Here is a 24610-nt window from a genome sequence, read left to right as displayed (position 1 = left end):
TTCTTATTTCATGTTGCATGTTGCAAAACTGCTCTAAGGTTCATATTTGTAGCCTGAATTTATTTTTAATTTGAAAGTTTTGTGTAAAATATAATTTTTTTTTTTTTTGAGAGAGAGAAAAATGCTGAAAGTGGATGTACGTGATTTGTGACTAAATCAGGACAAAACCAGGACTGAACCAGGATTGAACCAGGTCTAAACCAGGTCTAAACCAAGTCTAAACCAGCTCTAAATCAGGACTAAACCAGGTCTGAACCAGGACTTAACCAAGAACGAACAAGGGCTGAACCAGGACTGAACCAGGTCTAAACCAGGTCTAAGCCAAGTCTAAACCAGGACTAAATCAGGACTAAACCAGGATTAAACCAGGTCTACACCAGGTCTAAATCAGGACTAAACCAGGTCTAAACCAGGCCTAAATCAAGACTAATCATGACTTGAGAGAGAGAACCCTGAGCCCGTGGAGCAGGGTGTCCACAAAGCGCAATCGGGCGACTACTGCACCAGGAATAAATTAATTTGGCTTTAAAATCAGAATAAACCACCCACTTACTTCAGAATTAAACTTAATCCCGAATAATCATTTTCATTAGGAGTTTAAGTGTTTACATGGTGTTTTTAAAGTGGAATTACTTTTTATTTGGAATAAAAAGGCTCTCATGTAAACGTGGCACCTGTGGGACATCTCCATAAACTTGGATAAAAGTTCAAAAAGTCAGTTCAGAATAATAGCGGATTTTGAAAACGTGACAAAATGTTGATCCTCAGATATTCCGTTTTACCCCGTGACCCTTGACCCCTCCGTGACCTTTCACCCCGTTTAGCCTTAATCACCGCGAGAGTAACGCTGCCGTAGTTTGGCCTTTGTCTGACTCACCTGCGCTCGACTCTGCAAAAACAAACGTCTAACTCGGGTTTACGTAACTTCAACTCAACTTCAACAATATTAGTTTAGATTTAAAGGGCCCAGGTTACGCAATTTTCTAATAATCTATGAGATAATGTAGTTTTCTCGTCAAAAACAGACCAGGAGTTGTGTTTTTTGTGTTTTGAATTCTTCTCTCAAACGGAAAACACTCTGTTCCACCTTGTGACATCATGTGGTGATACTTGAAAAGCTCCACTGTGTTTTTAAACTCCACACACCTGCACTAGAATCATCTGGATTATTTACAGTCTTGGAATTCACAAATTCAACTGAACTAAGCCACGATTATGGAAAAATTATCAAGATTATTTTGGCCAATATTGAAATCTTGACTATTGAAATGATTATTTTTTAGTCCCCGTCCACACTAGTTCGTATTCGAGTCGTTTTCATTGTGGATGCAGTGTTCGTTCACATTAATCCGATGGAAAACGGCTCCAGAGGCAGAACGATCTGGTGCCTCCAGCTCCCACGAATTCATGTTCGTACAGATCTGATTCGGCACCGTGTGGACGCCTGAAAACACTGATACTCTGATGTAGATCTGTGCACCCCGAAGTAATTCACCGCCAAAACACTAAGAGGCTAGAATATCTGTCCATTTATATAAACGTGTGTCTGTGTGGACGACCTGCAGACGTATAATCTCTGAAAAGTTTCACATGAACCATCTCCAACGTGACAGAAACACAGAACAGACTCACCATCAGCAGAACACCCCTCTGTCACAGAAAGAACACTCATATTCCACTGAGTCGTGTCCTTTAGTCCGACAGAAGCTGAACCACATCAGCGCACAAGGAAAGAGCTGTTTTTTTGAGGCTCAGTTTATACAAATGAGTCATGTCGTTTTATGTTTTGTTTCTGTAAAACATAAACAAATGTGCTCAAAGCTGTGTGGATAAGGAAGACTTATGGATACAGAAACGACGAGTGTGGACGCAGATCGTTTCTGATACGGTGATTCGTTTCCGTGTAAACGTAACCTAAGTTACATGACGCAATTCTCTCTCAAAAAACACTTCGTAATTGATGATTTATGCAAAACGTTCAGATTGAAAATAAATTCAGGCTACAAACCTGAACCTTAGAGCAGTTTTGCGATATATAAAACATAAAATGAATAAAATAAACTTTGAACACGAAATAAGACAGAAAAACATAAATGTATCCAAAATAAACTATATATCCAACTGTTCTACAATCTCTGTATTTAAATAAAATATACTTATTTATATAATAATAATTGACACACAAATCAAAATCGCGATCAAAACGTGCTTACATAACATAGTCGGGTATGTTGAGAAACGAATATTTCCCTCTGCTGTCAGTGCATTTAAATTGTCATCTTTTAAACAAAAGGCGCAGACGTTCAGAAACAATCAGAACAGTGTCATGAGAACTTAACAGAACACTGGAGTTGCTTGAAAGAGATACTAAAATTCCATGACTTTGGTAGTGAACTTACAAATTTCCATGACTTTTCCAGGATTTCCATGACCGTGGGAAACCTACGGAAGCGGAGAGGGGCCACAACAAACGCAATCGCCGCAAGGAATACAAATGCAACAACACAACAAAAAGCCACAACAAACCAAAAAAAGCCACAACTTTTTAATGTGTTGTGGCTTTTTAATGTGTTGTGGCATTTGCGTTTGTGTTGTGGCGTTTGTATTTGTTGCGGCGTTTGCCTTAAAATAGATTCCCGCGGTCACTTCCGTTGTGGCTTTTTTTGGTGTGTTGTGGCTTTTGGTTGTGTTGTCGCGTTTGTATTTGTCGCGACATTTGCGTTTGTTGTGACCCCTCTCGGCTTCCGTAGAACCTGATTATTAGTCTGTCTGCATCTCCAAAGCTCAAAATGCTCCGTTCCATCTTGTGATGTCATGAAGTGGTCATTTTTTCACGCTTAATTTAACCAGCTCCTTTTCCAGATGATTTTAGTGAAGTTGTGTCGAGTTTAAAACCGCGGAGGAGCACTTCTTTATCCTTTTACCACGTGACATCACAAGTTGTCACTCACAGTTTTCTGTTTGAGAGAAAAACTCGGCATAAATCTACACGGTTTGTGCGTTAAACGTGTGTGAACGAGACAAAAAAACACATCTCCAGGTCTGTCAGAACACACATTGTACAGTGCATTCATAAAGATTCCTGCCGTTGACCTTTGCCCCAGTTCAGGTATTTTTTTACTACTTGAATACGACTTTTTTACTACTACTTTACCTTTACCGTGTCAATAAACCCCAACCATAACAGCTGATGTTTGACCACACCGTCTGGTTCGTAACTCGGTATAAAATATTAAATAAAACGTGTGTAAAAGTGGGACGTATCACGCATTCCATTTGAGTGAACTGCGAGAAGAAATAGTCCCTGTAAGACGCGGTGGCGGGGAACGGCGCTCGTACGGGGCTAATGTGTAACCAGCCGATTGTATCAGAGCACGGCCGGGTCACCACGGGAAAGTACACGCGAAGTACTGCTATCAGAAAGTACACGGCTCGAGAAGTACACGGGAAAAAACGGTACGGGAAAATTTGTAAAAACGGTTTGATTGCAGAAAATATCGCATAGGAGAAGTGGGACAGAGTGTTTGTTTTGCGGGTCTCAAGTCCGAGTCAAGTCCCAAGTCAAACACAGGCAAGTCCAAGTCGAGTCCAAGTCAAGTCCGAGTCGTCTGCTTTGAGCTTCAAGTCGTTTCAAGTCTTTAAACCAAAAAAGTACCAAATTCAAGTCTCAAGTCTTTGACCTCAAGTCCGAGTCAAGTCCCAAGACAAACACAGACAAGTCCGAGTCGAGTCTCGAGTCACTGGCCCATAAGTCCAAGTCAAGTCCCAGTCGTCTGCTTTGAGCTTCAAGTCGTTTCAAGTCTTTAAACCAAAAAAGCACCAAATAAATAATAAATAATTCAGATTTAAAAGTGCTTTTCAAGTCCTCTCAAGTCTTTGATCTCAAGTCCGAGTCAAGTCCCAAGACAAATACAGACAAGTCCGAGTCAAGTCTCAAGTCACTGGCCCATAAGTCCAAGTCAAGTCCAAGTCGTCTGCTTTGAGCTTCAAGTCGTTTCAAGTCTTTAAACCAAAAAAAGCACCAAATAAATAATAAATAATTCAGATAATTCAGACCTGGTTCAGTCCTGGTTTAGTCCTGGTTTAGTCCTGGTTTAGTCCTGGTTCAGTCCTGGTTCAGTCCTGGTTTAGTCCTGGTTCAGTCCTGGTCTAGTCCTGGTTCAGTCCTGGTTCAGTCCTGGTCTAGTCCTGGTTCAGTCCTGGTTCAGTCCTGGTTTAGTCCTGGTTCAGTCCTGGTTTCAGTCCTGGTTTTAGTCCTGGTTCAGTCCTGGTTCAGTCCTGGTTCAGTCCTGGTTTAGTCCTGGTTTAGTCCTGGTTCAGTCCTGGTTTAGTCCTGGTTTTAGTCCTGGTTTAGTCCTGGTTCAGTCCTGGTTTAGTCCTGGTTTTAGTCCTGGTTCAGTCCTGGTTCAGTCCTGGTCTAGTCCTGGTTCAGTCCTGGTTCAGTCCTGGTTTTAGTCCCGGTTCAGTCCTGGTTCAGTCCTGGTCTAGTCCTGGTCTAGTCCTGGTTCAGTCCTGGTTCAGTCCTGGTTCAGTCCTGGTCTAGTCCTGGTCTAGTCCTGGTTCAGTCCTGGTTCAGTCCTGGTCTAGTCCTGGTTCAGTCCTGTTCAGTCCTGTCTAGTCCTGGTTCAGTCCTGAGTAGATCTTGAAAATATCCGTCCTGCGTCGCTTTTCTTAAACCCGTGACTCACTTTCTACCTTTTCACCCTTTTCTTTCTTTTCTTTTTTTTTTTTTTTTTGTACGTTTAACTTCACCTGAACCGTGCGTCAGAGTTTCAGCCGCGTTAAACTGGCCTGGAATAAAACAAGTCTGAAGGAGTCTCGAGGCCAAATATTTGTCCAAGGTGTGTGTGGAGAAGGAGGGCGAGGAGGCGATAAGATGGAGATAAGGTCTGAGTGAGACAAAGCCGGGGTTAATGATCTGACAGAGCGGCGGCCGGAGCGGGCCCCGGGCGCTCGGCACGGACACCGCCGCTCGGAATGTGCGCCGCTATTGTTTGTGCGGGGCTGCCGTGGCAACCGCAGGCCCCGCCCCCTCGCAATATTAAACCCCGGGTCAAGACGAGGCCTCGGACTGAACGTGATAAAGAACAAAAACACAAAAAAAACTAAAGAATCCGTGTGGCATTTGTTCATTTGTTTTTCAAAATAAAAGCAAAAATAAGAAACAAAAAAATGCAACTATTTTCTTCATTATTTGTCTCCAAAACCAAAATGAAAAAAAAAGAAAATGATTTGTTTTTTTCAGTTTTCAATTATGTGTTTAAGTAAAAAATGGAAAAAAAAAAACAGATAACGGCCGTTTACGTGACTTAAACTGCCGGACTGAACCAGGACTAAACCGTTTTCAGTCCTAGTCTGGTCCCAGGCTCGGTCCTGGTCCCAGTCCTGGTCTCAGTCCTGGTCTGGTTCCGGTCTCAGTCCCAGTCTCAGTCCCAGTCTTGGTCCCGGTCTGGTTCCGGTCTCAATTCTGGTCTCAATTCTGGTGTCAGTCCCGGTCCTGGTCCCAGACTCAGTCCTTGGTCCCAGTCTAAGTCCTGGTCTCAGTCCCGGTCTGGTTCCGAAACTAGTTTAGCCCTGGTTTAGTCCTGGTTCTGTCCGGGTTTAGTCCTGGTTCTGTCCTGGTTCAGTCCTGTTTTAGTTCTGGTTTAGTCCTGGTTCAGTCCAGGTTTAATCCAGGTTCAGTCCAGGTTTAGTCCTGGTTCAGTTCAGGTTCAGTCCAGGTATTAAAATTAAAAATAAAATATTTATTCAATGAATGAATGTGTTTTTATTGCTCAAAACTACACTGAAAAAGGACAAGCTCGCCTCTTCACAGATCTGACCCATAACCTGACCGACCGCTCCTTAGTGAGCAGTTTTGTTTTTTCCTCGCTTATAGTTTATGCAAATGAGTCATGTGGTTTTAAGTTTTGTTTTTGTAAAACGTAAACAAATGTTTCAAAGCTGCATTAATAAACACTTTATTACTCCATGTTTATTTGAATCGTCCTTGTAGAAAATAAAAATGTCTCAAATCTCAAGTGTCGTTTGTTTATTTCGCGTAATGCGTTTTATAATCCGGTGTGGCTTATAGTCCCAAAAATACGGTAATACTAACTGTTCAGAGAGACAATTACTCAGTCAACAACAAAATATCCTCATTAATGTTCAATAATGTTCAATAATTTATGCCTATTGACTTGAGTTGCAAAGGTTTGTGACTTTTAAAACAAGGATCCCCAGTAAAAAAAAAAAGTTTGGGAAACACTGAGGTAGCAGACTCTCCACCAGAAAAGTTACACAATGAAACTTTAAGAACTAAACTTGAATAAACGTGTGGAAAATAATCGCGTCTGCAGTTTGAGTCCGTGCTCAGGTTTGACTCAGAACGTTACGAGTCGTCACAATATAAAACAGTTCCGCGTTGCATAAGCGGCTCCGAGTAAATGATCCACCAATGAGGAGCTCACGTCAAACCAAAAACCTCAGACTATGAATGAAGCAGAGAGTTTCCATCCGTGTTGTTCAGATTCCAGCTGAAGCTCCGTTAGACTTTAATCTGAGCTTTATTTTTACACAATCTGACCATAAAGAGCTGAGTTTGTTGGAAGGAGAACAGGAGAGATGGTTTCTGCTGTTAAACAAACAAGTCTCACACACGTAAAATTACAGTTTTCAGTGAGTCACTCTCACATTTTTGTTGAAAGTCAAACTCTAAACACGACCATGAACGTTTGGAATGATCACAGGCTTCTGAAAATGTGCTGTTTAAATCAATTTTGTCATATTTATTGAGTTTTCAGACAGTTTAAAAAGAAAAAAAAATTGACAGTGTTTGCTGACGTTTGCCTTGTGTCACCACGGCAACCGCAGAACATTCCACCACAAACATGCATGTAGAGCACCCCGGCGTGACACTACTGCAAAAGTATCAAATCAAAAGTCTGTTGTTTTTTTTTTTTCTGAACGAGGTCCTGTGGATGCAAACAAACTCTGGTGCAGACTCTTTATATAAACAGACAGAGCTAACTCAGTCCTGAGCCTCGGCATTTTGGTCTCAAACTCAGGCCCGGGGACCAAATTTGGCCCGTGATATAATTATATTTGGGCCGTGAGATCATATCAAACCTGTATTAGAGCATAGAGTGCACTGGTCAAAGAGTAAACTCGCCCCAATCTTCCCAGGCACTGATCCTAACTGTAAAATGTAAATCTAACTTCTGTCTCTTTATTTAAAAATGATCTGGTTCAATATTTACATAACCCATGTAATTGTTTTTGATTATTTTGTTGAATTTTGTTGTTTATTTTGTTGTATTCTGTGATTATTTTTGAACTGTGTTTTTTATTATTATTATTTATTTTTTCTTTCAAATTTGTTTTATGTGTGAAACAGTCAAGTGTGTGTGACTGTGTGTTTGTGTTTGTGTTGATTTGATGCTTATTTGAACTTATGTCTCCTACTGTCTGTCCTACTGTATCTGTCTTTTGTTGTTGTATTTATTTATGAGGACCCCCTCGAAAACGAGATGGTGACACATCTCAAGGGGCTTATCCTCCAAACAAATAAATTCAAATAAATTCAAATCTCACTCACATGTTTCTAACCTGTCCTGCATTATCAACATATTGAAATACTATTTTGAGTCTCTGTCAGTTGTTTGCAATGCTAGAGTTTGGGATTCTTCCAGCCGGTCACTCCTCCTCACCCTGTTTTACCTGGTGGCTTTTCTTACGCTGCTGTCCTCCCCCCCCACTCACTCCCAGTGGATAAAAGATGCCCTTTCATTTATGAAACTGGAAAAAATAAGACACTTTCTCAAAGGCTCTGGCTCTAAATTTAGTGAAGCTTGGTTACCTTTTATTACCTCCGCCAAGGAGGTTATGTTTTTGCCGGCGTTTGTCTGTTTGTCTGTTTGTTTGTTTGTTTGTTTGTTTGTTTGTCTGTTAGCAACATAACTCAAAAAGTTATGGACCGATTTTGATGAAATTTTTTGTTGGAAATGTGAAAAGGAAGAACTGATTTCATTTTGGGGGTGATCCGGAAGAAATCCTGGATTCTGGATCACTTTGACATTTTAGTTAACATTGTGGTAAATGGGACCAAAAAGTTTGTTTCTCAATATCTGGGTTAATTATTGACCAAACCCCATGAAATTTGACTCAGGGATGGACAATGGGATCCTCTTTCATATTCCAAATTGAAAGATACGAGACAAATATTTATGGAAAACACAATTAATATGAGGGGGACTGTAGTCCTTGGCGGAGTCTGCGCTCTCTGACTGCTTTTCTAGTTGATTATTTTATTGTCTCTGACGTTGGAGGTGACCCTATGAGCTGCGTTGTCCTATAGCATGAATTCATGGGTATCAAGTGATTGACATAATATTATTATTATTATTATTATTATTATTATTATTATTATTATTATACACATATTCTGTGTGTTTTTTGTTTTGTTTTTTTGTCTTTGGCCTTTTTTATAGGCACTTTTTCTGTTTTTCTCTGTTTTTAAAGGTGTGTAAATTGTGAACTATTTACATTGAATACCAGCCTTGACTATTATACATCTATATGTAATTTGTCTTTTATATTTTGAAAAAGCATAAATAAATCATACATAAAAAAAAAAAAAATCTGTATTAGAGCTGCCCACTGCACAGATCAACTATAGAGACATGATTTATTTAAAATGTTGTTATTATTTTAGATTCGGTTTGTTCTGGATTCAGTGTTTAAGCAAAACTATTATTAAACATTTATTTTAATAAGAATAGGTTTAATATTACATATCTCGAAAGAAGAGAAAACATGCAGATGTTGTTGAAATGTTTCAGTAAATATTTAGTTTGGTCCATGACTTAGTCCCAGTTTTTAATTTTGGCCTCTGTGAATTTGAGTTTGACTCTCCTGAGTTAAAATATTCATATTAACCCACTGTACATGACCCTGAGGTTTTTAATTTCACTATTTAGTCCATAAATAAATTCCTGTTTCTCATCTGTAACTGGGCTCCAAATTTGCTCCCATCATAAAAACTTCCATAAGAAATATTCTTTGAAAACAGTACATAACTTAGTCTACGTTCAGACTTCAGGGCTTAACGCTCAATTCTGATTTTTTTGTGAAATCCGATGTTTTTTCGAGGTCGTTCACATTTCCAGTTAAATGTGACTTGTGTGTGACTCCAGTGTGAACATTAAATGGGCCGACAGTGTCCTGCATGTGACACTGGAGACACGACGACGTCAACCGCAGCGAGCGTCTCTGTGTTTACAGAAGTTGTCCAAACATGGACGCGAGCCAAAGATGTTAATTTTGTCTTCTTATGTACTTTAACTTCTTGGGTTCTTTTTAAAGACAATGCAGTAAAGTGTGTTTACCTTGTTGACATGTTTCGGCTGCTGCGTCTTCAGATCTGTCCTGGTGTTGGTGTTGACGTGTCGTAGATCAGCTGTTGTTACTTCCTGTGGGCGTGGTCAGACCTGATGGACCTGCAGGTGTCTCAGACTGACCACGCCTCCCGTCGCCCGGTGTCTCTGGAGGAGGGTGTCCCAGGTGTGTGAAAGGAGGAACGCTCCGTCATCACGGTTAACGCTGTCCGTGCCTCGTTTCCTGATTTCACCGTCCTCCCTGATCCAGCGTTTGAACTTGTTGTTTTCCGATCCAATGACCCGAGCCCCGTCCCGATCCAGAATGTGGTTGTTCCTCCTTTCACACACCTGGGACACCCTCCTCCAGAGAACACCGGGCGACGGGAGGCGTGGTCAGTCTGAGCGACCTGCAGGTCCATCAGGTCTGACCACGCCTACAGGAAGTAACAACAGCTGATCTACGACACGTCAACACCAACACCAGGACAGATCTGAAGACGCAGCAGCCGAAACATGTCAACAAGATAAACACACTTTACTGTATTGTCTTTAAAAAGAACCCAAGAAGTTAATGGACGCAGCATCGAGCACCTGGAGATTTTAAAGTTCCTCTCGTACCGGAGCCAGAACATGAACAACTTGTTTTAAGGAGGAGATTGAGAAGGAGAAGGACGAGGTTTTTGGTCGTGGTGTTTTGTGGTGAGTGGTGATGTGCTTCACTTCAGTGACACAGAGTTCATTAACAATTTTCACCTACTTCAGCGCAGAATAGTGACGTTTGTGTCTTGTTGATAACGTGTAGGTGGATGAATGCACTTTGGCCGTTCACACTGAAGTCACATGTCAAAAGATCAGATATGTATCAGTTTCAGGAGCACGTATCCAAGGCTACGTTCAGACTGCAGGGCTTAACGCTCAATTCCGATTTTTTTGTGAAATCCGATGTTTTTGCGAGGTCGTTCACATTTCCAATTAAATGCGACTTGTATTCGATCCCCTGTGTGAACAGTAAACGGCCCGAAAGTGTCCCACATGTGACACTGGAGACACGACGACATCAACCGCAGCGAGCGTCTCTGTGTTTACAGAAGTTGTCCAAACATGGACGCAGCATCGAGCACCTGGAGATTTTAAAGTTCCTCTCGTACCGGAGCCAGAACATGAACAACTTACTTGTTTTAAGGAGGAGATTGAGAAGGAGAAGGACGAGGTTTTTGGTCGTGGTGTTTTGTGGTTCAGTCCGTTGAAAGGAACGTGTGGATGTGGAGTTCATTAACAATTTTCATCTACTTCAGTGCAGAATAGTGACGTTTGTGTCTTGTTGATAACGTGTAGGTGGATGGATGCGCTTTGTCCGTTCAGACTGAAGTCACATGTCAAAAGATCACATATGTATCGGTTTCAGGAGGAAATATCCAAGTGTCCTGGGTCACATTTGAAAAAATCGGATCTGTGTCGTTCAGACTGACATTAAAAGATCAGATACAGGAACATAGGGGCCAAAAAATCAGATTTGGGTCACTTCAGGCTGCAGTCTGTACGTAGACTTAGTGTTATATGAGAGTAAATCTAAAACAGCAGAATTTGTACCGTCAACATAAATGTTCATTCCTGATCACCTGAACACAACAGAACATCTGACCAAAGGTTTGGAACAGCAGGTGCACCGTCTGATTGCCTCCCAGAAGACAAGACAGTCTATCACCTCTGTCTCCTCGTCACCGCTTCAGTCTCCTGTGCCCTCCTCCCTCTCTCCTTCCCTCGCTCCCTCCCTCCTCCCTCCTCCCTCCAGTCTGTTGTTTGGTTCTCACCTGACTTGACGCTGCAGTGGATGTGGGCCTTGGACTCGTAGTAGACCCAGTCAAACCCCGCCTCCACGGCCAGACGAGCCAACATGGCGTATTTATTTCTGTCCCTGTTTGGAGGACGACACAAAGAAGCACTCAGTTATACATTATACTTATTTATATATTTAGACTTCACCTGTATATAGTGATGTTTTGCCAAATGTGTACTTGTCTTGGGTGATTATTGAATATACAAAACCTGTCTGTTGTGATGTTTTACCATACGCTAGTAGATACATTTCTGAGGTGATGTTCTTCTCTGTTGTTTTGCCAAATTTCTACTTGTCATAGTTGACGTTTCAGCCTTTAGATGCTCTCTGTCTGCGGTGATGTTTTGCTTGTTGTGATTATACAGATATTTGCACCTGTCTGAGGTGATGTTTCGCTTCATCGATGCTTGTTGAGCTGTTTCACCCTATAGATACCTGCTTGTTGTGATGTTTCGCCATATAGATATTTGTCTACTGTGATGTTTCGCCGTACCTGTACCTGTCTGAGGTGATGTTTCACTTTATAGATACTTGTTGTGATTTTTTTTGCCTGTAGATATTTGTTTATTGTGATGTTTTGCCTATAGAAACCTGTCTGTGGTGATGTTTTGTCGTACACATACGTATCTGAGGTGGTAATGTTTTGCCTATAGAAACCTGTCTGTTGTGATGTTTCATCTATAGATACCTGTCTGTTGTGATGTTTCATCTATAGATACCTGTCTGTTGTGATGTTTCATCTATAGATTCTTGTCTGTTGTGATGTTTCATCTATAGATTCCTGTCTGTTGTGATGTTTCATCTATAGATTCTTGTCTGTTGTGATGTTTCATCTATAGATTGTCTGTTGTGATGTTTCATCTATAGATTCTTGTCTGTTGTGATGTTTCATCTATAGATTCCTGTCTGTTGTGATGGTTCACCTATTGATACATGTCTGTTGTGATGTTTCGCCACACATGTATCTGTCTGAGGTGGTGATGTTTCACTTATAGATACTTGAGTGTTGTGTTTTGTTGTATAGACACTTGTCTGTTGTGTTTTGTTGTATGGATTCTTGTCTGCTGTGACGTTTCGCCACACATGTACCTGTCTGAGGTGGTGATGTTTCGCCTATAGATACTTGACTGTTGTGTTTTGTTGCATAGACAGTTGTCAGTTCACCGCACACGTACCTGTCTGAGGTCGTGATGTTTCGCCTATAGCTACTTGTCTGTTGTGATGTTTCGCCTATAGATACTTGTCGGTTGTGTTTTGTTGTATAGATACTCAGCTGTTGTGATGTTTCGCTGCACACGTACTTGTCTGAGGTGGTGATGTTTTGCCGATACTCGTCTGTTGTGTTTTGTTGTATAGATGTCTGTCTGTTGTGACGTTTCGCCGCACACGTACCTGTCTGAGGTGAGGTGGTGATGTCGACGGCTCGGCCCTCGTAGTGCAGGGAGTCCTCAGAGTGGTGTCCGTCTTCGTCCCATCCTTCGGTCACTCTGAGTTTGACTCCAGGCCACATGTTCATGACGGAGATGGCCAGAGAGTTCAGCTTGTCTTTACAGCGCTGCAACACAACAAACATTTAAAGATTTCATTTATTTTTTTATGCTGATCAACCAAGTAACACAACTTTTTGAATTTTAAATGCCAATGAATTTCTCGCTTAGAATTTTTTAACTCTGAAAAAACATGTTTAGTTGCTGAATTTTTAAGTGTACATTTTCAAAGTGTTTAAAATTCTAAATAAAAAGAATCACCTTTTGAATATTAAACACAAATATTTTCAAGCTTCAAATTCAAAAGTAATTCAGAGTGTAAAATTTGCAGTGAAAATAATTCGCAGGAAAGGTCCAAGATGCCAAGACAGAAGCGCTGATCCAAAATGATCCGATCTAACTTAGTAACAACAGGAAATAGTACAGTGAAGCAGTGAAGTGATCTGATTGGTCAGAATTCGCCTCCTCAAAAACTCAAACCCTGCCCACAAATGAGAACCAAAAGGAAACAGCCTCTGTCCTCCTCACTCACAAGATCGATTGCTTCTGTCTTGGCATCTTGGATCTTTATTGTGAAATGTACACTCTGAAATTTACACTCAGAATTTTACAATCGGAATTTTACTCTGCATTTTACCTTCTTAATTTTACCCTCTAAATTTACAATCTGAATTTTATGATCTGAATTTTACAAGCTGAATTTTACAAGCTGAATTTTACACTACATTTTACATTCTGAAATTTACAGTCTGAATTTTACACTCTAAATTTTACTCTGCATTTTACCTTCTGAATTTTACACCCTGGATTTTACACTCTGAAATTTACACTTTAAATTTTACTCTGCATTTTACCTTCTGAAATTTATACTCTTATATTTACACTCTGAATTTTACTCTGAATTTTTACCTTTGAATTTGAGAGCTTGAAAATGTTTGTGCTGAATATTTAAAAGGTGAAATTTTTATTTTAAATTTGAAATATATTGGAAAAAGTACACTTAAAATTTCAGCTACTCAAATTCTCAACAAAAACAATCTTTTTTCAGAGTTAAAATATTCAAATTGCTGTATTTAAAATTCTAAATGTGACTGAACAAATGATCTCCCATAGTCGGCCTAAATCTTCATTTTCGACTCAGACTTTTTGGAGTTTTGCAAGAACTTATTTTCTTTTTTCTCATTTCAACATTTGTCCTTCGAACGTCCAGAGATACAATAACAATCATTTAGAATTAAAGAAAATGATTTATAGTTTTATGGAGGAAAAACAGCTATAAAACAATTGAGTACAAGCAATAAGATAATGTCCCGTGGTAACCCGCTCATCTGTGCAGCTCGCGGTCAAGGTCAGAGCGTGTTTGGGTGCCGGGGGGCGGGGCTTAGGTGTGTTTTGATGTAAAGGGGCGGAGCTCGGGCATGTGTGGGTGTGTGTGGGGAGGGTCATTAGGCCGATTACACTGTTGTGGCTGGGACTCTGAGGACACGGCCCAGACTAAACACGAGAGAGAAAAATGAGCCAATTTCATGAGTGGGGCATTAGAGATATTAAAAACTCTTATTTTTATGTTTGTGTATCGAAGCACGAAACTCTAAAGTACAGACCGTTCAAGACACAACGTCCAAATGGAATGGGTGCATGTTGTTAAAGAGAAGCAGTGCCGTGTTTTTCGGACTATACGTGTCACTTTTGTTCGTGGTTTGTGTGTTTCCTGTGACTTATTCTCCGGTGCGACTTCTATATTAAAATGTTTTTGGTGAAGTGTGGAGAGGTTCTAGTCTTGTGTGTGAGTATCTGCTGCTCCTGTTCCTCCTGTACCACTGTCACTTGGCTCTACTGCGCATGTCTCCTGCAGAAAGAGCCTCTGTCCTGTCTGTATCACGTCAGTCGATGGCACCGTTACTTCTGCACCACTGAACAATTTAACATTTAAACTTTAAGCTTATAAAGACGATTGAAAAGACTGAACACAAACGCCCCCAAAAAACAAAATCATGTTCTGCAGATTACAAACTGCAAGTCGTGAAATCTGCAGCTGAAAATGATAATCGAGCAGCAGAAAGAAAGTTTGGAGTGAGAGAGAAACTTGTGACACCGGGAGGATGAACCATGAAACTTTCCTGAAGTCACTGGACGGATGGACAAAGCCTGGACTTCAGTGACACCGAAACCATCCTGTCGGGATTCAGAAAGACCCGAATAATTCTAACTGGACCTGATCCTGAGTCTGACGACAGCGACGCAGAAGAGTTTGCGTCGCTCTGTTTACCTCCGGAGGTCGAGGCCGAGTTGTTCAGAAGTGACACCGAGGATGAAGAATTGAATGGATTTAGTGATTTGGAGTGAGATGGAGAATTTGTTAAACTTGTTCTGTTGTTTATGTTATAGTTTATCTGAAGAACTGTGAAATATGTGACATTAACAGTCTGTTGTTCTCTCTTCTATTGTTTTTACTACAACTTCACTTTACACAGGAAATGTTTGCTCCTGATCTCTCATTTTAGAAATTAAATTTCCTCCAAAAAGTGTGACTTTTCTTCTTGATTACAAATTTTTTTGGCTGGTGTGTCTTATACTAATTCATTTTTAGTCTGAAAAATACAATAGTCATATAAAAGTTTGACGATTTTGACCCGGTCTTTTATTGCAGGTACAGTGTCTGAAGCAGATACTCTTTGGTTTGTGGGGCAAAACTCAACCCAGCGAGGCACTGTTTGTTCGCCTGATTACTCAAAATTTCTCTTGGTCCCCCTGCTTCACTCCTCTGTGTGAAAAAGCTGTTCTAGAGGAGTTTCAGTGCATTTTAACACAAAACTCACTGGTATCAGTATCGGTATCGTGAGAGTTGATACTGCTGCTTGAATCAGAACAAACAAAGCCACTGGTATCACATGACTAATACTGATCTGACCCTTTTGGTTTTTCTGCAGCTCACAAACATCTGTCAACTCCGAGACTCCATCATGATGCTGTAAACTGATTTAAAACTGTGAACATGGTTTCCACAGATCTGACCTGTAACTTATCTGCACACACTGTTGGGAGTAACGTATTATAATGTGTTGCTTTTTGCTGTAACGCAGTAATGTGGCATTTCAAGAAAAACTGTAATATTTTACGTCACGCACGTCATGATGCTTTTTTTTTAACCTGGATTGAAGTGGTGGTTTTTCTTCAAACAAATTCGCTAAAATCACGGCGACATCAGCAGCGGTGAAACGCCATCGTGACGGTTCCGCGTGTCCGGACGACCCCGAGGTGCGCCCGCGTAGACCGTCGGGTGACCCGCGGGCGAAAGGAAATTCACGCTCCACGAGGTGAAGAGCCGCCGACGCCCGATCGAGCTTTGAGGAAACACCTGCTCCACAAGCTCAGGGGTGGAACTTCAGTCCAAGTCCTAGTCCAAGATTAGTCCTGGTTTAAAGTCCTGGTTTAATCTTGGTTTTAGAACTGATTCGGTTCTGGTTTAGACATGGTTTAGACCTGGTTTTGTCCCAGTTTAGTCCTGGTTTGGTTCAAAATGTTCTGCATCTTCACACAGTTACTTTGTTGAGAGTCTTTAAAAATGCTGTAATAGTCGTGTAATGTTTTATACTTTAAATACAGTAATATTGTAATGTCACAAATTACTCTGAAATGACAGAAACACGTCATAAATAACACGTCACAGTTTTGAAGTAACAGTGTCTGCTTATCTCCAACATCTCCAGATCAGATTTAACGTTTGTTTATGAAGGATTCTTGAACATTTGCAAATTTAATCTGTGCTGCCTCTTGTGTCCACCTGGAACCAATGATGAAACGTGCTTCTGCGTTGGCTGTGTTGTTATTTGTTCTTCGTTGAGTGTCTCTGATTTGGACGTTCATGATCGTGTCGATGTGCCGTCGTCATGAATAAAGTCGTACACATGAGTCTGGGCTGGACCTCGATCAAAGTGTTTGGAAGCGGCGAGCAGAACTTTTAAATAAATCCTCCACGGTGACTGAATGAAGCGTCACAACAAACTGAAAATCAAACTGGAGTTAAATCCACTCAAGAGAAAAGCGCCGGCGTCCGACCCTCTGCGCGTTCCCCCTCACAAACACGAGAGTCTGCGTTTCCGCTCGAACAGACTCGAGAACATCCGTCAACGTCGCCGTGTTTGTTTTGGTTCCTTTCGGCGCTGGCTTCCGCACAAACCGCAGCGCCGCGACGTGATTGGTCAGTTTCGTCTCACATGCGAAACGCTCATGAGCTGTTCAAGATGGACTCTCAAGAGATTGTGAACTCGCAAAAATCTGAACAATTCATCTCGCTGGAAAGAATTTAAATAATGTTCAATAAAAAAAATACCGTATTTTACGAACTATAAGTCGCACCAGACAAAAAAATGTAATGAAGAAGAAAAAACATGTATAAGTCGCACTTTTTGGGGGAAATTTTTTTTCTAAAATGAGAGATCAGGAGCAGACATTTCTTTCATTGTGTAAAGTCAAGTTGTAGTAAAAACAATAGAAGAGAACAACAGACTGTTAACGTCACATATGAACAGTTCTTCAGATAAACTATAACATAAACAACAGAACAGAACAAGTTTAACCAAACTCTCCATCTCACTTCAAATCACTAAATCCATTCAATTCTTCATCCTCGGTGTCACTTCTGAACAACTCGGCCTCGACGTCAGACTCAGCATCAGTTCATCCATTCATCCATAAGCAGGGATTCCCAGACTTCCTTCACCCCAGACACTTCCTCCAGCTCCTCCAGGGGGACCCCGAGGTGTTCCCAGGCCAGTCCAGAGACATAGGCTGCGTTCAGACTGCAGCCTGAAGTGACCCAAATCCTATTTTTTGGCCCCTGTGTGACCTGTATCTGATCTTTTAATGACAGTCTGAACGACACAGATCCGATTTTTTCAAATGTGACCCAGGACACTTGGATCTGTGCTCCTGAAACTGATACATATCTGATCTTTTGACATGTGACTTCAGTGTGAACGGCCAAAGTGCATTCATCCACCTACACGTTATCAACAAGACACAAACGTCACTATTCTGCACTGAAGTAGGAGAAAATTGTTAATGAACCAGACCGGGACCAGACCGAGACTGAGACTAGGCCGGGACCAAACCGGGATCAGACCGGGACCAGGCCTTGACCAGACCAGGACCAGATCGAGACTGAGACTAGGCCGGGACCAAACCGGAATCAGACCGGGACCAGGTCTTGACCAAACCAGGACCAGACCGAGACTGAGACTAGGCCGGGACCAAACCGGAATCAGACCGGGACCAGGTCTTGACCAGACCGAGACTGAGACTAGGCCGGGACCAAACTGGAATCAGACCGGGACCAGGCCTTGACCAGACCAGGACCAGACCGGAGGCTCAGAGCCCATGGCAGGGCCGGAACTCGAAGCTGAGGCTCGGACCCCGCGGAGGCTCGGAGTCAAAGCTTGGAGTCCGCTCTGGTCCCGGTCTGGTCCCGGTCTGGTCCCGCTCTGGTCCCGGTCTGGTCCCGGACCTGGATCAGTCCTGGTTCAGTCCGTATGCGACGCAAAAGTCCGGCATCACAGTCATGGAAGTCACGTAAACGGGAAACGGCCTTTATCCGTTTTTTCCATTTTTCATTTAAACACAAAATTGAAAACTGAAAAACGAATCATTATCTGTTTTTTCATTTTGGTTTTGGAGACAAATAATGAAGAAAACAGTTGTTTTTTCTTTTTCTTATTTTTGGTTTTATATTGAAAAACGAATGACACACAGATTAAATACAAAGGACTTTTTTAAAACTGGACAACTGAAACCAGCCTCAATGATGCAAAAAAACAACTCAAGGTAAGTTTTTTAAAGAGGGAAAAATATTCTAACATTGTTAAAAACTCCAAAAAAGTCAAGTTTGCATCATATTTGTTCTTGAAGTTCCAGTTTTAAACCCACGCGCTGACATACGAACGGTAAAAGACAGAGTTTTGTTTTTCGATTCTGCCTCTGGTTTGTGGTTTCTACACATTTCTGCACAAAAAAAAAAAAAAAAAAAAAAAAAAAAAAACACGACAAACCGAAAAAGGACACAAGAGAACGTTACGACCAAACTTTGAGTCAAATCCAAAAATAACCAAACCGGGATCAAACTAAAATAAAATTAGACCTCGAGAAATCCTGACTCAAGAGAGCTCAGCCAGACCGGACCAAGGTTAGACCAGGACCGGCTCCGTCTGTGGTCACCTGACTTATAAATACGTTTTATGAAGCAGCGCGTGCGTTATTATAGAAATCATAAATGTTGCCATGGCGCTCTGTGGCTCAAGGCTCAAGGTTCACGCCGTTCTTTATAGAAGTCAAAACATCTGTCTGCGCTCGGGCCCGACTCGCACGTTTTTATAATTATTACTGCGTTCGGCGGGAGGGCATCTGTGGTAAATGTTTGTCATAGTTTTACATCCGTCAAAGCTTCGAAAAGTTGTAAACTGAAGCTTTAATTGAACTGACCTGGAGTTGTGTTTTGTTTTGTTTCATTTACAAATGTTGGAGCAGAATCCGTGTGTCGTTGGTTCGGTTCGTTTTTCAAAATAAAACTAAAAATAGGAAAATGAAAAAAAAACAACAATTTTCTTCATTATTTGTCTCCAAAACTAAAATGAAAAAACAGATAATGATTTTTCAGTTTTCGATTTTGTGTTTAAATGAAAAATACAAAAAATGGATAAAACAGGATAAACCCTAAACCAGGAATAAAACAGGTCTAAACCAGGACTAAACTAGGACTAAACCAGGTCTAAACCAGGACTAAACTAGGATTAAACCAGGACTAAACCAGGACTAAACCAGGTCTAAACCAGGACTAAAACAGGACTGAACCAGGACTAAACCAGGACTAAACCAGGTCTAAACCAGGACTAAAACAGGTCTAAACTAGGACTAAACCAGGACTAAACCAGGTCTAAACCAGGTCTAAACCAGGACTAAACTAGGACTAAACCAGGACTAAAACCAGGTCTAAACCAGGACTAAACTAGGACTAAACCAGGACTAAAACAGGTCTAAACCAGGACTAAACCAGGACTAAACCAGGTCTAAACCAGGACTAAACCAGGACTAAACCAGGTCTAAACCAGGACTAAAACAGGTCTAAACTAGGACTAAACCAGGACTAAAACCAGGTCTAAACCAGGACTAAACTAGGACTAAACCAGGACTAAAACCAGGTCTAAACCAGGACTAAACTAGGACTAAACCAGGACTAAAACAGGTCTAAACCAGGACTAAACCAGGACTAAACCAGGTCTAAACCAGGACTAAACCAGGACTGAACCAGGACTAAACCAGGTCTAAACCAGGTCTAAAACAGGACTAAACCAGGACTAAACCAGGTCTAAACCAGGACTAAAACCAGGTCAAAACCAGGACTAAACTAGGACTAAAACCAGGATTAAACCAGGTCTAAACCAGGACTAAACCAGTACTAAACCAGGACTAAACCAGGACTAAAACCAGGACTAAACCAGGTCTAAACCAGGTCTAAACCAGGACTAAACCAGGTCTAAACCAGGACTAAACCACGACTAAAACCAGGACTAAACCAGGACTAAAACCAGGACTAAACCAGGTCTAAAACAGGATTTAACAGGACTAAATCCTGCTGTGTGGACGTGTTTCTTCTTCTTCTGTCAATAATATTTTTAATTTGGTTCAGTAAAGTTTGGACTTTTTATTTTCTTTTATCAGACAAAACTTCTTATGTGAAGATTTCCTCGTCTTTGTTTCTCTACAGCAAATCAAGTAATCCAAAGTAATCAGATTACATTACTCACTTTAAGTAATTTAATGTATTCTGTTACAAACTACATTTTGGTGTATGTAATCTGTAATCTGTAGGGGATTACATTTTAAAAATAAACTTCCCAACACTGGCCAAGTCACAACCAGGGTTGGGAAGTTGTTAATAAATAAAAAAAAAAAAAAAGGAAGAGAGACAAAAGGAATTTCAATTATGATTTGGTGTGTCAATCTTAGAGAGTCTAGTGGTGTATTTATGTTGCACTGTCACATTTATCTTGTTTGATTGTGTCGGTGTGGGTGGTTGGGAGGAATTTTTTTATTTTTTTTTTGTGGTGTTGTGGGTGTTGCTTTATGTTTTTGTTTTATGCTGAATATTGTAATTGTTAAATGTTGATTGTTGTTTTACTTTGTTTTATTCTGTTGTCAGTAGAACAGTAGAAGAGAACAACAGACTGTTAACGTTGTGTCGTCAGTGTTTTGTGTCATGATTGTGTTTTATTGTGATGTTTCTATCGTTTTGTTTTATGAATTGTCATTGACAGTTTGTCTGTTGTGTGAACTTGTCTTATGTTGTGTTATGTCTCTCTTTCTCTGATCTGCCAGGAAGTACAGATGAAAAGTACCTTCAGACTAATTCTGGCGTATATTTACAAGTGTTTATGTTCATGAAAATCCACTGTCCCTTAAAATCAATAAAACAAAGAAATGAACAGTTATTCAGATAAGTATTAACCAGGCTGGCGCCACCTAGTGCCTCCACTCAGTTTCATTTCTCTCCAGAGACTAGATCAGGAATCAGAAAACACTAGATCAGGCACATCCAAACTATGGCCCGTGGGCCAAATGCGGCCCTCAGAAATTTTTTTCTTGGCCCTCAGGCTTCCAGGTGAATAAGCCCAAATTACCTTGCCTCAATTAAAAATAAACTTTTTACTGCAGGTTTTTTTGAACATCTAACTTGATAAAGCTGATATTTACCATATTTTCCACACTATTAGTCGCTCATTAAATGGTCTATTTTCAAACTTTTTTCACAAATAAACCTCGTGGGACTTTAAAGGAAACACAGCAGTGTGATGGGTGAGTGGTTTTGTTTGTTTGTTCGTTCACGGTGACTCTGGGCTTTGTTCAGTTGTGGCGTGTAGGGAGTAGTGTCTGTCGCTGGATTGTCGGCGTGTTCGCAGTGACTCAGTTGTTCAGTCGTGTCTAGAAGCGTCACGTCGCGCTCGTCGCTTTTCCGGTTCGTTCCTCCGTTCCGTTCCTCGTCGGCGTGGAGTGATGAGTGTGTCTGTGTGTTTGTGTGTTCTGCGGGTGGTGCGGCTTTGTAGTTTACTGAAGTCGCGCTGGGACGCCCGAGTGGATCCGTGTATGGGGCGCTCTGGATTGTGGGGCGTGGTCGTTTTTTGATGCAGTTAGAGGCTCAAGAGCGCGTCTAATGACCCGGAAAATACAGTAATATTTAGTTTGTGGTTTTAAGGATCTTAGCCTGAATAAAGACTGATGTTTCATTCTAACATTTTAACCATGCACATATTTTAATTATTCACTGACTGAGCATCAGTCTACGGCCCTGGTTCGTCCCTCTGCTTCATCTGGGTTTCGAGATGTGGCCCTTGATAAAAAAAAAAGTTTGAACACCCCTGGACTTAGACGGTTCGCAAAAACCTTGGAAGTGTGAGTTTGGGCACCAGGCAGTCAGCGAAGAGTCAGACATTCCGTGTTGTCAACGATTCCCGAGATGGAGGATTTAAAGCCGAAACAAAGAGAATGTTTGGTGAATTTTATCAACGGAAAAGACATTATTGTCCTTCTTCCTATGAGATTTGGAGCATTACATAAAAAAAAAAAGTACCCGCCTACTGTTGAGTGAACGAATCCTAACACTGCGAGGTCACACGGTTTCTACAAAGTGAAACCGGCTGATGAATCAGAGTAGATAACTGTAGCATAAACAACAGAACAGCACATATCCAATATAAACAGAATAAAATATCCAAAAGTATTGCAGTTTTAAACAAAGTAAAACATGTTTTGGATCACAGAACATCTTTATTGTTCACCGCTTTTACCATATTTAACAAACTGTGCGGAAATTTGGGGCAATAACTTTAAAACTGCAACAGAACCAATGATGAAACTTCAAAAAAGAGCAATAAAAATGATTAACAATGTCACATTTCATCACCGCATGAATCCACTGCCGATTCACACCAAATGACTTAAACTGAACGAGTGATGTATAAAGCTAAAAATAAAGAAAAAATAAACCACCATTTTTTTTGTGAAAGGGAAGGAAACTATAATTTAAGAGGCTTTTTGAACTTTAAAGTGTCTCGTGTTCAAACAACAAGGAAGAGTTTTTGTGTCTCTGTTTGTGGTGTGAAATTATGGAACAACATGAAAATACGACGAAAACTAAAAAAGCGATTTTTTTCCGAAATATCGTGATATTGTATCGTCAAAAGTCTTACAATAATACGGTGGGCTGCCTTGATATATCGAATCAGAAGTTCCTTTGTTTAAATGCAGGTTTTATAGTAATAGCATCATGAACTACATTTCCCATGATTCATTTCAGCGCAGAAAACATGAAGAAATATGTTTTTGACTTGAATTCTTGGGATTATGACGGAAATAATTCACATTAAAATCTTGTCAAGGTATTTTAAAAGTGTCACACCTACAATTATATCAGAATCTTCAAAATATCGCAATAAATATCGTATCGTGAGATGTATATCGTGATAATACCACGACCACGAGGAGAAACATGGAAACGCCACACAGAAAGGCCCAGGTGACCCAGGGATCGAACCCAGAACCTTCTTGCTGTGAGGCATGAGTGCGAGACACTGAACCAGGACTGATCCAGGACTAAACCAGGACTGAACCAGGACTAAACCAGGACTGAACCAGGACTAAACCAGGACTGAAGCAGGACTGATCCAGAACTAGAGGACTAAAGCAGGTGGGATTAGGCAGAATTGCGTCGTCATTTTGGTCCAACTGATTGGATCATCAACCATAATCCAGTACATCTGATTCAGGACTAAACCAGGACTAAACCAGGACTAAACCAGAACTAAACCAGGACTAAACCAGGACCGATCCAGGATTAAAGAAGGTAGGATTGGGCAACGTATTTAGGTCCAAATGTAAAAAAACAACAACTCTGCTCTAGTGTGATGTGCAGCGATGCACAGGAGGAGGCCAAAGTCTGGTCTAGTCCTGGTCTAGTCCTGGTTTAGTCCTGGTCTAGTCCTGGTTTAGTCCTGGTTTAGACCTGGTTTAGTCCTGGTTTAGACCTGGTTTAGTCCTGGTTTAGTCCTGATTTAGTCCTGGTTTAGACCTGGACTAGTCCTGGTCTAGTCCTGGTTTAGTCCTGGTTTAGTCCTGATTTAGTCCTGGTTTAGACCTGGTTTAGTCCTGGTTTAGACCTGGTTTAGTCCTGGTTTAGTCCTGATTTAGTCCTGGTTTAGACCTGGACTAGTCCTGGTCTAGTCCTGGTTTAGTCCTGGTTTAGTCCTGATTTAGTCCTGGTTTAGTCCTGGTTTAGTCCTGGTTCAGTCCTGGTTTAGTCCTGGTTTAGACCTGGTTTAGTCCTGATTTAGTCCTGGTTTAGAAATGGATCTAGTCCTGGTTTAGTCCTGGTTTAGACCTGGTTTAGACCTGGTTTAGTCCTGGTTTAGTCCTTGTTTAGTCCTGGTTTAGTCCTGGTTCAGTCCTGGTTTAGTCCTGGTTCAGTCCTGGTTTAGTCCTTGTTTAGTCCTGGTTTAGTCCTGGTTTAGTCCTGGTTTAGACCTGGTTTAGTCCTGGTTTAGTCCTGGTTTAGTCCTGTTTAGTCCTTGTTTAGTCCTTGTTAGTCCTTGTTTCAGTCCTGGTTTAGTCCTGGTTTAGTCCTGGTTTAGTCCTGGTTTAGTCCTGGTTTAGTCCTTGTTTAGTCCTGGTTTAGTTCTGGTTTAGTCCTGGTTTAGTCCTTGTTTAGTCCTGGTTTAGTCCTTGTTTAGTCCTGGTTTAGTCCTGGTTTAGTCCTGGTTTAGTCCTTGTTTAGTCCTTGTTAGTCCTTGTTCAGTCCTGGTTTAGTCCTGGTTTAGTCCTGGTTTAGTCCTGGTTTAGTCCTTGTTTAGTCCTGGTTTAGTCCTGGTTTAGTCCTGGTTTAGTCC

The 24610-nt window shown here is 41.1% G+C and overlaps 1 protein-coding gene across 1 annotated transcript in view; it reads right to left on the bottom strand.

Moving 5' to 3' along the window:
• The window catches only part of LOC110159958 (indian hedgehog B protein-like), a 47698-nt gene that overhangs the window by 2165 nt on the left and 20923 nt on the right, over positions 1–24610 (bottom strand). Inside the window, exons 2-3 of the mRNA XM_055152200.1 lie at positions 12582–12748; positions 11168–11271 (exon numbers count right to left, since the gene is read on the bottom strand). Of these exons, the coding sequence (XP_055008175.1) occupies positions 11168–11271; positions 12582–12748 (271 nt within the window). The remainder of the gene's footprint in view (positions 1–11167; positions 11272–12581; positions 12749–24610) is intronic.

The sequence above is a fragment of the Boleophthalmus pectinirostris genome, unplaced genomic scaffold, assembly GCF_026225935.1.
Source record: "Boleophthalmus pectinirostris isolate CB_2022bp ecotype Guang Dong unplaced genomic scaffold, ASM2622593v1 HiC_scaffold_1, whole genome shotgun sequence".
Lineage (NCBI taxonomy): Eukaryota > Metazoa > Chordata > Actinopteri > Gobiiformes > Gobiidae > Boleophthalmus > Boleophthalmus pectinirostris.
The sequence above is the reverse complement of the archived record's forward strand: the minus strand, read 5'-3'. Positions and strand labels throughout refer to the sequence as shown.